Source organism: Triturus cristatus, chromosome 9 (genome assembly GCF_964204655.1).
Source record: "Triturus cristatus chromosome 9, aTriCri1.1, whole genome shotgun sequence".
NCBI lineage: Eukaryota > Metazoa > Chordata > Amphibia > Caudata > Salamandridae > Triturus > Triturus cristatus.
Window position 1 is genome coordinate 668,678,299 of NC_140592.1, and position 18,765 is coordinate 668,697,063.

General features: G+C 41.4%; 1 protein-coding gene across 1 annotated transcript in view; it reads right to left on the reverse strand.

The window, feature by feature from the left end:
- Window positions 1-7,968: 7,968 nt before the first annotated feature.
- The window catches only part of CNIH2 (cornichon family AMPA receptor auxiliary protein 2), a 774,677-nt gene continuing 763,880 nt past the window's right edge, over window positions 7,969-18,765 (reverse strand). The window contains exons 6-7 of the mRNA XM_085625735.1: window positions 13,547-13,598; window positions 7,969-11,102 (exon numbers count right to left, since the gene is read on the reverse strand). Of these exons, the coding sequence (XP_085481861.1) occupies window positions 13,565-13,598 (34 nt within the window). The 3' untranslated portion in view covers window positions 7,969-11,102; window positions 13,547-13,564. The remainder of the gene's footprint in view (window positions 11,103-13,546; window positions 13,599-18,765) is intronic.

Sequence of the window (18,765 nt, forward strand, 5' to 3'; positions counted from 1 at the left end):
GACCAGTCCTTTAGTATTCCATTTTCTCTTTTCTAGGACCACTTTCATCTCTCTCTCTCTTCCTCCCTTTCTTTATTTTGGTGGGTTTTAGGGCATTCTGCAGCTCCTTTTACAGTGCTACCAGGTCACACACTTATCATTCATTTCATGTGTAGTGCACTGCATCCTGGCAGTCACTGCTTCCAAAACGGGCAGCCATCTTTGAGTAATATTGTACACGGTGCATCATTTGTGTCAGCCTGCAAAGAATGCCGTCATGTTTAGAAGCAGTACTTCGGCCATCTTGGATTGGTGCACTTGGAATGGTACCATGAGCAAAATATAATTTCAAGATAGCTGCCCAGTGTGATAATTACGGGGTGAACAACTCGAAATAGTATTGCAAATAGTGTATCATTGCTTTACCATTCCAAGATAGCCAACATGTTGCTTCTAATCATGACAGCCGCATTTGAGCTTTGAAACAACAATAGACTTTGTACAGTAGCAATGCAATACTTTTTTTTCTTGCTAACATATGCATTGACATATTTTCTTGATTTACTTTCGTATTTTTCAGTTAATCTTACATATGCCTGTTAGATTTGTGTGTGTATTTTACTGTGGATGTGTAAGTGGACAAATTCAATATTGAGACAGTGGGGGGATGAACAGATACATGAGTGCAAAGATGATTGACAGAGTGCAGGCATTTTCACTTACTGAGCACCTAAACTGACCATTGACTGAAAAGGCACTTTCAGTTATATCAGACCTATTGCCAATGCTTGGTAGGTCTCCATAATCCAAGGCCTTTTATTTTTAAACGGAAACACAATGTACTCATAAGTGGGCTTTGTGTCGACCTCCATCAGTCTCTGGCTTATATGTCTCAGGATCCTGCAGCCATGGGTTCATATCAGTCACATCCAGGATCAGTCCACACGAGGAGTACACAGTTTTGCCATGTTACTATTGGCTGTATTTTTCCATCCCCAATCCGAAGCACGAGGGGCTATTTTACATTTGAAAAGTACGGTCAAACATCACACATTCAATAATTTTTCAATGTAATCAATACATAAAGTTTCTCTCCGTTGTGACCGGGCCCAGCATCCTTCTGTCCACCCAGTGACTCCTCTCTCTTATCACTAGGACACTGCAAACACAGTAACATGCCTGGCGCCTTTTCTGCCATGTTACTAAGATGATGCTCACACCATGTGCACGTCCGGCAACCCTTGGTGCCTGTCAGCTCTTTTCCTCATCTGCTGCCAAGCCACTGCTGCTCTTTAGCACACTAGACGGCTTACAACAGCTATACACAAACACAAAGCCAATGTGTGCGGATTGTAAATCACAGGGAAAGACAGGCGCATTGATTTTGACAAGGTTTGTTTCAGAGACCCCACAAACTAAAACATCCACACGGGATCAAATTATTTTTCATTAGCGGATGTAACTTCACAGCTACTTCTTCCGCCCTGTTCCCATTCATATCCCTATAAAGAATATGCTTACAGGTGGCAAGATAATTGCAATTATTTATTGAATTACAAATCAGACACGTTTATGCACAAAATTCTTCCTACTGCAAGTTATGGAAAGTCACAGACTTAAAAGAAGAACATTTCAAAATAGGACAGATACCATCACAGCTCAAAAGAAGAGAAGCGTTGGAGGAGAAAGAGAGACAGTACAGGAAAACGAAAGAAAAGGCTAAGGAAGTGAGAGTGTGGAATGTTGAGATAGGCTGGAATGAGGGCGAGGAATGAGGAAAAAAGATGGGAGAAGGAAAATTAAAAATGTTCAGAGTGAGGATAGCAGAACAGGGAGATGGAGATGGGAAAACAGGATAGATGAAAAGAATGAAGCATTACAACGAAAGGAGGGAAGAGCAGGAGAAGGCTGGATTTATAGATTATAGGAATTGAGAGCTAGGGACAAAAGGGAAGGGGAAAGCAAATGAGAACGCAGGAGAGCAAATGAGTAACAAAGCCAGCAAGAAGTATAACAGGAGTGAGAATAAGATAAAGAAGGATGGGGGAAATGGGAATAAAAGTAGGGAAGAGAGAAAAACTGAAGAAAAGCAATGAAAGGAAGTTCTGCTGAAGCAAAGGAGGAAAAGTTTGAAAGAGAAGACATACCTTACGCTTACCAAAAGCTATCACCTGGTGACAATTCTGGCAAGCAGCAATACCAGCTACTTGAAGACCCCACCCCCTTTCAACCTAATATACCACAACAGTAATCCCGGTTCTCTGTCTGCCGGGGAGAGCAGATATGTAGGTGTGGGAGTCAGTAAGGATCTGCTCCCCATGCGGCCGGGCTACCCACATCAGTTCCTCCTACAGACTTGTCACATCTCCCAGTGTTTAGAACATGTAATAACACAGATAGACCCTCACAGTTCCACCCTCGTCAAGCGACAGTGATGATGTCTCTCTACAGTAGCCAGAATCCTGGAAAGGTGTATACAGCACCAGAGAATGAGCGGATGGTGTGTTCCGTCCACACCTGAGAATGTCTTCATTAAATATCCACTGCTCACAAAACTCTTCTGCGTTTGTTCCAAGTCAATTTTTTATCTTCATTGTTTCACCCATCTGGATTTTTTAAAATGTTTTTGTTATTTCCTTAAATAGGTAATAAACCTTCATCTCTGGGCCATGTGTCACGCATCCATTTTGAAAGGACTTCTCAACAAGCTGCTTCCTTACAGGCATGGCGATATTTCCGAATGGCTTATTCTGGCGAGGATCCAAATATGTGAATGTCCTACTGTGGGGAAACTTGGGAAAGACTATCACAGTGATGACGATGCAGTGCTGTCATTTCCTGAATTACCTCCCAGGTTTTGTGTGTCTGCTGCTTCACAGCTTGTTAATGGACTGGAGAAAGACCTTCCAGGTTAGGGCCAAGGAGTGGAGTGGGTCAGAAAGGAAGATCAAGAAACACAAAGTCAGCGTTCCAAGATATAAAGAAGAAAGAACCTTTCTTTGCCTTATCACAGTAAAAGGACGATTAATTCAATGATAATAGATGAAGTACGAATTAATGTCTGAGGTGAAAGCAAACGTCTAACGCTTTATGTTATAGCTTCTGCACCTTTTCTCCCGCATCAATCATGTCCAGTCTTACTTTGTTCTGGAAAGAGCTAACAGAAGACCTATATGGGTGCATACTGTGTCAGGGTTATGCGAATTTCTTCTATGAGACGGGGGCTTCCATTCAGAACTGGCAAAAATGTTTTATACCAGCCCCACCGTACACCACCTCATGAGTAGAACGTGGCCACCGGGGCACAGTAGGGTCAGGAACGCACTTCCGGCAAAGAAATCAACCCATTAGCCTACTGGGAAAATTGCAAAGTGGTGGAAGTACGGCCCTCAGTGAGATTATTAGCCAGAATTATAGATGACTGCTATGCTGACAATAATTTCCGCATGGCTTCCTCCATTTGAGGGAAACTTCTTTAATGTATGTTATCGATTGGCGTGGGAAGCTAGTAGCTGCCACCCTTTCAGCTGAGAGAGGTGTCCAAGACCTTTTGCTTCCATAGAATGGAATACATTTTAGGACAAGTGAGGCGATAAGGTGTATTATTTTTTAAATAGTCATTTCTGTTTCTCATACAGACAAGCATCCTACCTTGGGGTATGCAAAAGTTTTTCTTTTGTGAACTTCTGGAAATTCTTGTGAATACTATGACTACTACCACCGTATTATTGCCAGTTTCCAGAGAAAACAAGGCCAGGACGTAAACTGAGCCAAATGTGGGAAAACCACAAATTCTGGGTAGGTCACAATCTACAAGTCATTTCGCTCGGGTAGTAAAAACTTTGACACTCTGACCAAATAACACAATATAGGTCACAATAAGGCAAAAAGTATCTCATACTCGAAGGGTTTCTGCCAGACCGTCAGCACAGTATATTGGTCCCTGTAGGGATGGACTGATCCTTGCAAACAAAACATTTCTTTCTCAACCAAATATAAGTCCTTTCTGTCTGGTGGGCCAAACGCTATACTCTCCAAGCGAAGGAGTACTAAAGACGCAATAAAAACAAGGCTTCATGGGAATTGTAATTCTGTGTATGGTGCGACACACATATTGTAGTACCGACAGAATGCTCAAATAGGGGAGTTGCTCTCTTTTCCCTACTCCACACCTAAGAAAAGGTTTCTCAAGGCTTGGCTGAGATATATCTCCCTGTATTAAGATAAATCAACACAGGCAATGTCTCTGTGTCTCTGATTTGAGCAAGACGTCTAATTAATGGTGCCACCACATGTAGGAGAGAAGAAAAATTTGCCTTTTTTGCCCAGGGCCTTGCTATTCATTGTGGCAAATTGAGGTGCTCAAACTCAAGTGGGAGGAAGTGTGTGCAGAAGGTACCCTTCCTCCACTATTTTGAACTGGGGTCTACTCAACTCCCAAAGGTGATGGCACAACGGCAAAGACAATACTGCATGAGACCTGAGTGCAGTGATCAATGGAGGTGAAGGAGACTCCAATGTGGGGCCAAAAATGCTAACAAAAAGTACCTCTCTTTAATTTCACAAGTTTCTTAAAAGTTCTCAGCTGCATGTATTGCCGTAGCACGATTGTGTGTCTACCCTTACCGTGGCAGCTTATGTGATAATGTATTGTCTTCGCAGTTTCATCGTCCCCTCTTTCTTCAGGGCTCGGCACACTTATTGCTCACTCTGCCACTCACAGTGCAGGTTGTACTGTCAAAATTTGGTTCTTTAGGTCGAGGTTAGATCTTTAGCCTCTACATTTTTAGCTTTCGCTCTCCTGCCAAGCTGAAACTGACCCTACAAATGAACCCCTGGTGCCTTGAGGAAGGGTAAAGATCATTTCCGAAGGTTCACCAGTGCATTTTTGTGATGACCCACAATACAATCATAGAAGCACAGCACAGTAATGACCACGCAGGGAAAGAGACCATACCTAGGGCGTTTCTTCGTGGTTCGAGTGTGCACCGTACCAAGCCTGCCCCCTAGCAGACACAATGGCTTCTGGAGGCTCCCTTAACACAATAAACAACTTTATAAAATTATAAATAAGGTCTTTTCCTACATTCATTTGCAGCACAGAAATAATTATAGTGTAGGGCTTAGAATGTAAAGTAACCAAGATCTGGCATGAGGAGGCAGGAGGGAGGATGAAGAAGGAGTTTGTCTTCCTTGCCAATTGCTAACTGGTGAGAACAAGGGATAACCTTAGGGGTCGTCTGGCAGGTGGGCTTGAAATGTTCCAGTGTGTCAGGCAATCAACTGGTCCCTCCATAGGCCACACTACCTAAATGGAGAAGCGGACATGATCGCAGGGCTTTTGTGTTAAAAAAATATATATATATATGTACCTGGCTCCTGACTATGGACTGTCCTGTTTCTTTAAGTGGGACGTTTTGCACAACACACGAGGATTTTTGGTTTGGAAAGAGGCTAGTACTGACTATGAGGAACTTTCCCTGTCCACTTTCTGTTGTTATATTCTACAGCCAATGGGAATCCTCGGAATGACCTTTTAACAAAGCCCCGCGAAAACCTACCATTTTGAACTTTCAGCTAACGCCCGGCATTGAGAAAGGCATCCGCCGAAACGCGTCTGGCAGGGGCTGATGGCGAGGACATCGCGTTGATTTTTATGTGCATCCTGGAGGCATTAAAATTGTGTTGGCCAGCCCAAGCATGTGTCAGACCCGTTTTTATGAAAGCGGGATTGGTGGTATATATATATATATATATATGTATATTCAGGAATAAGGAAGGTGCACACAATGCGAAGTCAATCAGTCGGGCCAAGTTTATCCAAAAATGCTTCTTTTATTAAGTTAATCATAAAAACTGACACATAGCCAACACGTTTCATTCCCGGTTGCCATTGGGAACTTCGTCAGGGCTCAAATATCTGGCTTCGGACTCAGTATGTAGGTTGTAACGTTAAATATAGCAATCCAAATCGCGATAAGCATCAAAGCGGAAGTAGGCACACAAAATATAATCTCCAAATTAAGGGAGCACACGGTTCATTATCTCAAGCATATGTAAAAACCACACGAGTCCATAAGTGGCTCCTTATTCCAAGAGCTTTATGATGAATGGTTCATGTTATATTGTCTATGCGAAGCGGAGAGTTCCGAATTCGGCATGGTAATCGGCGGGAACGAAACACGTTGGCTGTGTGCCAGTTTTTACGATTAACTTAATAAAAGAAACATTTTTGGATAAACTTGGCCCGACTGATTGACTTCGCATTGTGTGCACCTTCCTTATTCCTGAACATTTTGTCATTTTCTGCATCCTTGAACGACGGATGCTGGAAGTGATTACACCACCACCAAATAGACTGTATATATGGATATGATGTGCTTAACCTTGGTCAGCTGTTTGTTCTTCCGTTACTAATATATATATATATATATATATATTTTTATATATATATATATATATATATATATATATATATATATATATATATATATATATATATATATATATATATATATATATATATATATATATATATATATATATATATATATTTGAAGAAAAACTCGGCAGCATCCCCCACCAAGGTATCCACAGCACCAAGGAAATCCACAGCACGGCAAGGTCAGGTAATGTAGTTTATTTCATCTGTTTCACCAAGTGCACAACAACAGGGACGGTTGACGCGTTTCGGCGAATGCCTTCAACTGGACCATGTATATTTTGATATATATGGTTGCCTCATGACTGTGATGATAGCTCGATAGCTGTGGCACAGGCCTCCACCACAGACAGTGGGGGGCACAGACCTGCAACACAGACTGCTTGGTGCCCTACAGCTATACTTGGACAGCAACATTTAAAAGGGACCATCTTATGATTGAGGCCAAAGTAGGTCTCAATACTAGACTAGAACTTATCAAACAAAGGGACATTCTGGAACCCTCATCACACAGGATTGTCAGTGATACAGACCTGGGAGAAGGGAACTGAATTGAACTTTTTTTCACTGGAACGGTTTGTTATATCAGTGCAAAAAGATGCAGCATAGACTTTTCCCTTTTGATTCAGACATTGTGCCCCTATTTTGGATAAAGAACTTCTTAGTGCCGATGTGTGCTGCAAATGCATTGCCTAATCTGGAATTGGGCGACAGAGGAACATATTCTACTTAGTGCATGATGTCTTACCATTCCCCACAAGCGTATAGTGCTCTTGTGAAGTTAACTCTGTCATTCCACCCTTGTGGCATGAGTAATCCCACTTGAGGACTGTCCATCAGTAGAGAATCCACCAACAGAGATCTAAAACGTCCACCACAAATTAGCCATGTGCTGCATTGGGTATTGGTGGCCGTCAATGCTTCACCCTACCGTACACCTGCACAACCATTTCTATAACAATGCCATAGTTATAGTGTGTGTGCCCAGGGCAGCTCTACAGACTGAAGTTTGAGGGGGAGTCTACCTCAATTTCTCGTCAAACGTGCTCGGCATTTAATGAAGGTCAGATACGAGAGCTCCTTAGAAAGAAACAAGGAATTTCTGCAGAACTCAAATGTGCCTGTCTTCTGCCAAATTGGCAATACCGTATTTCTTCTCTCAGAAGGGACCTGCCATTCTGCTAATACATTTTTAGAACACTTTCCTTTTCACTTGTTTTTTCATTTTCTGGCGAAATGGGTTGATTTGGAGGGAAGGAGGTACATCCTCAATCCAGATTAATCCACAATCCATTAGTTCTTGAACTTTTTAAAATCTGAAATCGGATTTGAAAAATAAAGTCGACTATCCCAAATCTCATTGGGAATTTTACATTGGTTACTGGTGTGAAACAGAAACTCTGACAATGACAGTGTTTACTCTTTCATAGCATTATGGGAAATCGAAAGTATAAAATACAATTAGCTAAAACCTAAACGTAAATGAAAATAGAAGCAAAGATTTTAAATGTTCATTTCTCAAAATAATTACACTGGAAACCTTTAGGTATGGTCCCCTGACCGTGGGCCACCACAGGCCACATACCTCCCCCACAGTTGCCAATGTCTTTATTGTTTAGAATCCAAGACAGTAGTATTGATGTGTTTTTGTCACTACTAAATGATTTTACAAAATACTCCCTGTCACTATGCTGCCTAAACTTCTCCTTGTATATCTTCTGGGTTTTCTTTGTGTCTGCATACTGCTCGTACTTCTAGTAGGGCCTATTTTGTGATCAATAAAAGCAAATAAATAAAACAAATACACAACTGTCTCAGACAGTCTCAGTCAGAGCATACTTGGAAAAGGATGCAGACTAGGAAAGGTGAGCTGAAGGAGCACAATGGTGAACTACACTTACATTCTGTAGTTTGTGCCAACCATGTGGGACATACCAGGCAGGGACACTGAACATCCACTGGGCTCCATTGTGTCAGTTGCCCTGCAACAGAACCCCAGATGATGCCCAGAAAATAACCAAGGCATCCTGCAGTAAGGAGTGTCTACTGACTCCTGCCACTCCCTGGAAAAGTATTATTTTCCCAAACAAGAAAATGCTTCACCTAATTTTCCCCAAACCTATGACAGTGAGCCCTGCCATTGCAAGGTGCCTTGTCCAACGGCCGCCATTTTGAGCAATTATCTGCATAGCAGGAACTGGAATAAACCCATTACCTAACCAGAAGGATGTTTTGCCCAGTTGCTGCTCCTAACACAGTTTTGTCACACTTTAAATAACAGGAATTCTGAGTACCACATTAACTGCCTCACAATTTGTTAACTAAGAAAGAATAAATTGGTTCTGCTGAGATTCGAACATGAAACATTTAGGTTATAAATAAAACACAGGAGCAAGTTCGTATCTTACTGAGCTAACCTATAATCATATATACTGTTTTTAAGAGTCTATCTCTAAGTAAAGAACCATTTTTAATTTATTTATTCTAAAACAGATTTCTTTTGCACTCATTTCTGGTTGCAATCCTACTACTCTTGTATTCTGAGTTGGCCTTACTGTTTGCACTACTCATGATATTTCTATGTTATAATATGCCTGCTGTCTTTCAGTCTTAGTCTCACTTGATACAATGTGTTACTGTTCGAACTAAATATTGTACCTTTTTTAAGAGCAACATTTTGGTAAATCTTTAGTGGCAAGAGCTAGAGAGTACTGCAGAGCTTGACAAGTCACACAGAAAACCTTTTCAAACATTCATTGAAAGTGCTACAAAATTAGGATGCTCTAGTGAACATGTTTTAAAGGAATGAAAGGGGTATTTGCCAGAATTCTGATATACTGTAGATCGGGGGAAGGAAAGCCACCCCCTCCCTCAAACAGGCCATGTTGTTTCGGGGTTATTTTTCCTTTATCAATCATTTACAGTCTCTCAAGTCCATCCAAACTCATTCTGAAAGTATGACTGAGTTTTTTTCTTCTGCTTTTTCTCCATTTACTTTCTTTTCAGTGTGCACTTCATATCCGGGCGTCGCTCACTGACATCCTGTTTTTCTTTCTTTTTTGATCCTCGAGGTCCACGCCCTGTTCTCTTTCCTTTCTTTGGTTCACTAGTTCTCCGTTTCTTTTTCTCTAACTCCACATCTACTATGTCATAACATTTCTAATTCCTGTGGTTCTTTCTCATCCTTTTACCAGCAATTTGTTTCCAATCATCTCACTATTTATTGCTTTTCTTCTTCCCCATCTCCCTTCTCCTTTTCTCACCTATTCCACTCTTCATTCTCCTTCTCAATGTCTTATTCCCTCTCAGTCACTTCTCCAATTTCTCTTTCTGTTCTTTTAGTCCTTGTTCGATACGTTTTGCCTATTGATCTATTTAGCCCCCTATTCAGTCCCCCTTTCGCCACCATTTTCCTTCGCTCATCTTTCCCAATTTCTCACTCTCACATTACCCCGTAATTCTCTCTTTCTTCTGCTTGCCTATATGTTGCCCTTCTTCTTCCTCCCTCCTTGCCACTTTACTGTTTTTGTTGCTCAAATACCAATTCCTGTCTTTTACTCACCAATTTACAACCCTATTTGTCTTCCCTTGTTTAATATCATTCCACTTTTCTTTCTTCCTTCACTTTTTCAGTTTCTTTCCCTTTACCTTTTGTACTCTGCTCTCTGCTCATCAATCTCTCTCTTTGAAAACTAAGGATGAGAGGACCAAGTATTGCTTGGAGGTAATCCAGTGCTCATCGCGTCTCTGTGTATTTTTGACCAGGTATTATAAAGAGGCAGAGATTAATACAATATTGAGAAGTGTGTTTGTGTGTGTATGGGTGTGTTTGTGTGTGTATGGTATAGGTCATTCTCTTTCTCTAACTCGAGCATGAAGCTTTTCACTGATGTCCATTTTTGCCAAAAGCTATAAAAGAAATATCAGCTTCTTGCCATAGTATTGCGGTCCTAGCCCTATCCAAGATAAGCCCACCCGTAACATCTCCTCCCAGAAATGTGGATGCCCTCGTTGTCAGTCGCCTGATGGGGGTAAATGATGGCTCTGCCTCTGAAACCGGCGATCTATTTGGCAATATGCACAAGAGTAACATGATTTGGTAACAATGGATAACACAATGGAATGCTGGCAAGTTCCTGTGGGTCATATGTCAAGCAAAATGTCCACTTCCTTCTTCCTCCTGGAGAAAAACAATGGATGAGGAGGAATGGATGTTGGTTGGGGTGGGCAGGCTGGAGTTGGCTCGTTTCTATCCCACACCCCAGGGAATGTGATCATCCCAGGCAGGGATCAGTTCACCACCTGAGGGACAAATCTTGCAAGAGGGAAACCCAACCACCGAGGACAGCACAGCAAGCCGGCGGCAGGGAAAGGCAGCGAGTGTCTCACATCCAATTATTCTATGTTCAGATCCACACCCCAGAGCTCAGAAGGTGGAGAATTGTGTGCAGCCAGCAGCACCCACAGCATCAAGGAAGGGAGCAGGTTTAAGAGATCTCACACCATTTATCCTTTTTCCTCCTCGACCAAGAGCTGAACGATGTCTCCTGCCTTTTTGATTAGGGGACAAAGGAGGCTGAGTTCCTGATGTCTCACCGGGGGTTGGGTGGGTGGCAATGAGGCGTATGGCATTTGTTCGGGTCACAGCGTTTCTTAGAAATGGACCAGTGTGTAAACCATACTGTTCAATAGAAAGAAAAGAGAGAGACAGAGATAATCATTAGAGGTAGTAGTTAAGAATAAAGGTAAAAATAGAACAGAAAAGCATTTAGACATCTAATACAACTTTTCCCCAGTAAGTCAATCTAAGCAACTTGTCTGTATTTCTGATCATGAAGTAGTACCTGCTGAGTGCCTTCTCTGGTTATCACCAAATTGAAAGTCCTTCTACCTCGGTCCACCAATACTACGATGTCAAAATAATCAGCACTGCTGAATCCCTATCCCAATTTTTCTTCCCCCTTGTAACTGTTCTGCAACCCATCAACTGGAGTCTTATTGTATAACCAGCAAGCACAGTATCACCTACCCACCAGCGCCCTCTCGCTATTCAGCAACTACAGAAGTCTAACTACGAATCCTTAAACCGAGTCCCCTAAGGACAACCAACCAGAACTTGCCATTATAAACAACCAGTATATATTACAGTGGTCCCAGTATTAGAACATCGAAATAGTGTCAAGAAGGGAGAGGATACAATAATATTTAAATTAAAGAATCAAAGCAGGAGTATATTGATGTTACAGTGTTATTTAATCACACTGAAACTAGCTAACACTTTGTCAAAAAAGGACATACATTTTTGTAAAAACATCATTGCAGTGCCCAAAGGGAAAAGTGGGAAGGGGGAATTGTCTGGACCAAACCTACAGGAATTACTTTGAGTTTTTTCTCACTCCCTCCCCCATATGTTTGGGAGCCACGGAGCCCGTACGACCCTCCACCATTGACTTGTGAGAGGTCCCTTCGTAGCCACTCACGGTGTCCCTTCCCCCCGCATCCCTCACTTTTGTCCTGAGGAAGACCCCGACAGTAAGGGTTGGAAGAACCTACACACACAGGGTTCGAAACGTCGACACTTCGCTAATGCTAGTCTCTTCAACAGTACTTACTTTACTGTGGAATTGTGTGTTACATGGCAAAATATGTACAGATTTTATGTACTGTGACAAATAACTAATTGTTTTTGGTTCTCTGGCATGTGAATAGTATATGCTTGTATATTTGATTGGGATATTTTATCACCACCTATACTCTATTTACTTCACTACCTCACTTGAATCACCTTCCTTCCCCTTCCCACTTTTCCCTTTGGGCACTGCAATGATGATGTTTTTACAAAAATGTATGTCCTTCAATGTTTTTCTGACAAAGTGTTAACTATTTTCAGTGTGATTAAATAACACTGTAACATCAATATACTCCTGCTTTGATTCTTTAATGTAAAGATTATTGTATCCTTTCCCTTATTGACACTATTTCGATGTTCTAATACTGGGACCACAGTAATATATACTGTCTTGTACCCAGGTCCCAGGGATTTTGGGCTTACCCTTTATTTGTAACCAATATAAACAACCAAGCACAGGGTTTTCAATACTTATAACTGAGCGGAGCCTTCCCAGTCTTCATGAGCACACAGAGTACTCCAAGTCTTATTTAACAAGCAGAGGATTTCCTGTCCCAATGATAAAGCACAGCATTTTCAGACCTAATGCACAATCGGCACAACCTCACTCCTAATGACCATCAAAAGCCTTCCAATCCTAGATGACCAAGGAGAAGATTCTCAGTCCCAATGACCAAGCAGATCATTCCCAGTCTTGATACCAAGGCAAAGAATTCCCAGTCCTAATGCCGAAATAGAGAGGTCCCTGTACTAATGACCAGTTAGAGGATTAGAGCACTCTCAGTTCTAATGTTCAATAAGGGTCTTCTCAATGGAGGGTATTTCCAGTCCTAGTGGCCAGGTCAAGACATCTCTATCCTAATGCCGAAACATAGTGGTCTTTGCCCTAACAACCAATCAGAGTGCTACACCTCCTAGTGATCGAGTAGAGCATTCTCTGTCCTAATGAGCAAGCAGAACATTGTGTCCTCTCCTAATGGCCAATCACAGCATTCACTGCCCCAATGCAAACAGAGTCTTCTAAGTCACAAAACCCAACCACAGCAGTTTCTCTTTCAAACACTAAATGGATCATCGCTTTCTCAACTACCAAACAACTTTCACCTCCTCTCCAACTTTCCAAACAGTTTCTTCTCTCATATAGAGCTGTCTATCTATTGCGAACTTTCAATTAAGTGACCCTCTCCTAGCCAGCAACCAGTGTCACCAAGTACAACCAACAAACACAGAATCTCCTTTCTGATGAACCTACCACATCTCTTACACTCTTGCACACCGAGAGCAGCAATGCCCAATTTCACAAGAGTGACTGTTGAGCTGTCAAATAGAGAACCTTGCCTTCAAATCATCCAAAAGACAATCCCTTCACCCCCACATCCCACAACAAGGGATAATAAGGCATAGGGACTATGCTTAAGTGAAGCAATGTTAGAGGAGACCCAGTGATGCAAAATAATGATCAGTGGATAATTCAGAATAACTCAGGGTTCACTCACCATTACCCGCGTAGCTCATCAAACACTCCCATAGCGGGCGGAAGCTCCCACCCTAAGAAAGAAAATTGAACATTTTAGTAATTATTTTAAAAATACAGGAACTGGAAGCCATCCATTGGAAGGCCTCAATCGAGGACCACAGAAGAGAACTATGCTTATTACAAAGATCTAGGAGCCATACACGTTACACTGTCCTGACTAAAATTCTAAATGAATACATCTATGCAATATCCCATTGGAAAGGAATAACAACTCAAGCTTGAATTATCTTTTCATTAGTTTTTTTTAGATTTGGTGTAGGTAGGGGTCTGTAAACAGGAAAAATGCACCGATTTTTAAAATTTTTGAAATACTTTCTATATGTGTAAATCTTCCGATTTGATTCTGTTACTCATCCCAAATTCATTATTTTTAAATGACATCCATCTGGTGAGCTGTTTCTGAGAATACAATTGGGAAGTATGACATATTGGACAGGGTTTCTTGCATTGTAAATGGCAATTAGATTGCTATTAATTTTATGTTAGTTTTTCGACCTTCATAGTTTCAGATTGCTATTTTTTGGCTCATTTATTTCAGTTTGCCATTACATCAATGTGGTAAGTGCCCATATATTTATTTTGCCAAAGTTTATATATATATATATTTTTTACATTTTTACATTTTTTTCTTAATCATTTACTTTTATAAAGTAAAATATTAAATGTATTTAGTATTAGGTATACCCGATCCATACATATATAGTGCGCATGGAGATGTGCAGAGGTTAATATGCTACTTATTGCCGCTGTTGATTGTGGGGAGACCCATGAAGCATGAGAGGCAAAGCCTCGTGAGAAGCCTGTCCTGAGCGAGCCACAATTCTATTCTCCTCCCTCAACATTGGTAATAAATAGCATGTTGTACTCTGTGTGTCTGCATATGTGGCTTATATTTAGTTCACAAATATAGTTAACGAAAAGCAGGGTGCAAGGAATTAATGAAAATCAGGATGTAAGGGGTTACATTTGTACAGCAGGTAAAATCACAATCAAGAAATCTCCCGACTATTCAGAGTTATTTCCATGTGTAAAGTAACTTTTAAATGCTATCTGATCAGGCGCTGTGCGCAACCCTGCCTGGGCAGCCAACCCCTCCGCGGTCTGACAATCCTTCTCTGCACCTCAGGCCAGGCCCTGTTCTTTGGCCATGCACAATGGAGTGCTGTGAGCAGCACCCAATTCACCGCGCCCCTAGTCCCATGGGGTCTCAACTCCCAACCTCGCACAGCCTCTAGCAGGGTGCAGCGGTGGATTGACCCTGTGCCCAACCCACGGCAGGCTGGCAACCTTCGCAACACACAGTCAATGGTCTGCACAATAGTGGTTGGCCACAGAATCTGGTTTTGGCCAGACCCTTGTATTTTTTAAAATATTTTTTGTATCAGAGCGGGTGTTGTGCTGGGTACTGGCGCCCAAATATTTTTTTATTTGAGTTAAGGGTGGGGAGGTCTCTTTGGGCATTGCTGTCGTCAGTTACAGTGTGTCCACCCTGCTCCCTTTATGGGGCTTTTCAATTTGTTTTCAAGACTAAGGGACCAAATCCCCCAAGTCCTGTCATGGCAGACTCAACATTTTTCTCACAGTTGCACCCAGTCAATCAAATCCCTTGGTACCTGTGTATCAGAATTAATGACAGGACAAAAGAACTCCACAGGCCAATCAGAAGGCCCTACCTTCTACTTTTTGGTACCAAGGCTTCCTGCAGGACTCCTGCGAGACAAACTGACCAGATACACCTGACTTTTTCTGAGCATTAGCTCCTTTATGGTCAACACCGGCACCTGCTCAAATGCTGATTTCTCGAAAAGAATGAACAGGTTTACACTAAGTCACAAAAAGCACACTTTCTGAGTAAAGTTCTAACTTTTTGTCAAATTTGGTGTAAGTCCGCTCTGCCTTTTCTTCTGTATTGTCATGCAAAGTTACCTATGGGAATTAAAATGGGAAATCAAAGGTTGGAACCCTCCCTTTTCTTGGCCTGTGCTTGAAACACAAACACACACATTAGCCTTCCCTCATGCCCTACTTTTTTAGTTTTATGAAATGCAGACATCCAAAGTAAGGTATCCACATTTTTTAAATAACTTTTTATTTGCTTTTTCTTGGTACTTGTCAAAACAGACAATGAAATAGCATCAGAAACGTACTGTTCCCCATATAACTTTAAGGTATCATGCCATATCAGCACCATGCACACTTCAGGCGATGTTCTGGTTACATGCTATCCAAAACTGAAAAGCAATTATTTTGTCTCTACCCACATTCTTATGATTATCATATTGTGGGACCAGGGCCTGCTCAGACTTCATGAAATAGGATGAAGAAAATAATGTTATTACTAATAACAGTGTTTAAAATGGGTCCCCTTTTCCATCACCTACAGTGATCCTGGCTTTTGCTGAAGGGCCTGTGTTAATCGGGAATACGCTTTTGCAGGTGCGTTCTCATTATTTCATTAGCTAGAGAAAAGCAGTATTGTTGTGTGTCTTAGTTTATTGATAGTTAAACCTGAGAAGAGAGATCTTAACAAGAAACGTGAAGCCCTAATGGGGAGATGAAGCCTCTTATTCATTGCGTATCAGGAACAGGGAATGCTCAAGGCCACAAAAACTGTCCAAGCTCTGTGGGATGGGAAATCCAAGTGATGTTGCAGATGCATATCATAAGAAGTGAAATGATTTTTTCCTGGTGGGGTGGGAAGAGTTATGATTGTTGTTGGAATTCTATTGGTTTTAATTAAGGTTTACTCGGTTGGAAATTAGAGCAGATTCCTTTAGATTTGGAGGGGAACATACCTCTCTGCTTTCTTTATTCTTGCAAGTGTGCAGATTCATGCTAAACACTTATTCCAATTCTGAAAGACTTCTACTGGAGTCTTTACTAAGCTGACACTTTCCTGCATTTCCTTGAGACCCCAGTAAGTAATCCATTCTTATTTTAAACTTAGAACCTTGACTAGATGACTTAGAACTTACTCATGTTTAGGGAAGAGAATCAGAGTTTCTATTCACCCAGTCATCTATTTCTAATTCTCGGATTCTGTACTGGTGTGGCTGTGATTATTTTATATCTTATCCTACTGAGACTGACCCTATTGCGATATTTCATATTGCCTGCTGTAATCCTGTATGTTTTTAATATTCTCTTGACATGCATATATACTGGACTGATTATTAATTGGTAATAAAACTACTTAACTTCAATCACTGACTCCTGGTCCTTATTGTGTGGCCAAATGGGCTTCACAAAAGTTGAATTGTTCTATTATTGCTAACTCTCTTGACCTCTCAGTCAACTTAAATAGATCCATCAGATGAGAGATTATAAACCATGCACCTGAGCGCTCAATGGTCTAAAATGAGCGCTATAAAATCTGATTTTAAAATCAAGACAAAATAGTAGGGTTTATTGCGCATTATTCTTAGGTTCTGCTATAGTCATACAAATGAGTTTTCTCATTCCATTGATTGTACTTTTCAGCATCTGCTCTTCAAGCTTTTGTAAGATACCTTTGGAGACAAAATATTTCCAGCTTTCAACGTCAGCAACTAATTTTCAAAACTTACTGACATGGCTGCTGTTCCATGTTTATTTGGTGACTAGCAGAGATGACTGTGTAGTTGAGCTTCATGTCCCTACTAGCTTAAGTTCTGTTTGTGTAATAGTGTTTCTCAAAAGTATTTGAGAGTGGCTAATCAAAGCTGGCATCATGGTTTGTTGACTCTTCACGAATTAGAGTGCATTATTCTCCACCAGCGTTTCCTTGATCGTCGAATGCATATCCATTGCTCTCTCCAGAAGCACCCTGGTCTTCTCCCTGGAAATGTGCCCCGGAGTTTCCACATCATATCCTTGCTTAATGAGGCCATTGAGAAGACAGAATGACGAAATTTGCTTAGGAGGCAAATAGGGTTTTATACTCTATACACTCTTCTCTGAAATCATTGTAAGATGAGCAAATACACAGTTGGGTGGGAGAGCAGTTGGAGGGCTCTGTGTGAGCAACACCACTCTTCCCGTATTTTCTACATTATTGGTCTGATTAAATTAGTACAGGTAGAGCAGATTCCAATTGATCACTCAAGATGGCTGATTTGTTGTCATGCCATTTACTTATGGAGGGCAGGTCAATGCAAACCTCCCTCTCAAACTCCACTGTACATTTTTTAAGAAATGCAGTACTGCAGATCGAAACTCTCATCATTGCTAAGGCTTCCCTTTGGCGCGCAGTTCTCAGATTTTATATTTGTGCCACACCACCACTGGTTGTTTTACTAATGTTTCCAGAGGGGTTTAAACTGAGTCAATGGTGTGCCAAGGGACAGGAAATGCAGAATGTGCAGCAGTCAAACATAAGAGACTTCAGTTTTGGCTTCACCACTTCTGTGATATTAATTTCAGACTGTTTTGGGCAAGCCCACACTCTTGGTGCTGGTGTTGATCTCTCATAAGAGGTCCGTGCTGGTAAAAGTTGAAGAGAAGATAGGTTTAAGCATGCCTTAGCAATGAGGAATACTAAAATGTGATGCATGGAATGTCTGAGTTAATCTCAGTAACTTTTAATTACTCAGTCCACATCCCAGTCCATCTACTTTTTTCGCCTTCCATGCCACCTTAGATGAGACCCAGCTATATGCCAATAAGCCTTTGTCCTGCTCCAATAGAAACAGTCCAGCCCCTAACACAAAGCCAGGTCCTTTCTAAACTCGAACACAAGCAACCCAAGACTAGTTTCGGCATACTTTGGCCTCTTCAGTCAGGTGCAGCTTGGTCTCAGTGGTACAATAAGTATGGGACCCAAGGCTGGGAACACCCGCTGCACTTGGAGTGTTGCACTGAGGAATACAAACAAGCATGATACACCATACAGATTTTTAGCAACTTTGGCATCTATTTAGAACATTACTTCTGAATTTCTAGAACTTTTTCAAGTGGTAACAAGGTACTCCCTCACTATATTCCAGGTGTTACATCCCAATGAAAAAATATTGCCTCTACAACATCACCCTAATACTCTATCATAAGTATAGTGTATGTAGATGTGGAGTTAGGAATAGTAAATCTATATTAACCTTGATGAGTGGATTCAATAGTTTAATATTGTTATAGGTAGTGGTGGTTCCTCTGCTAAGGGAGGAGTGGTGGCACGCTCTTAAGTGTGCATGACGGTTTGGCCGT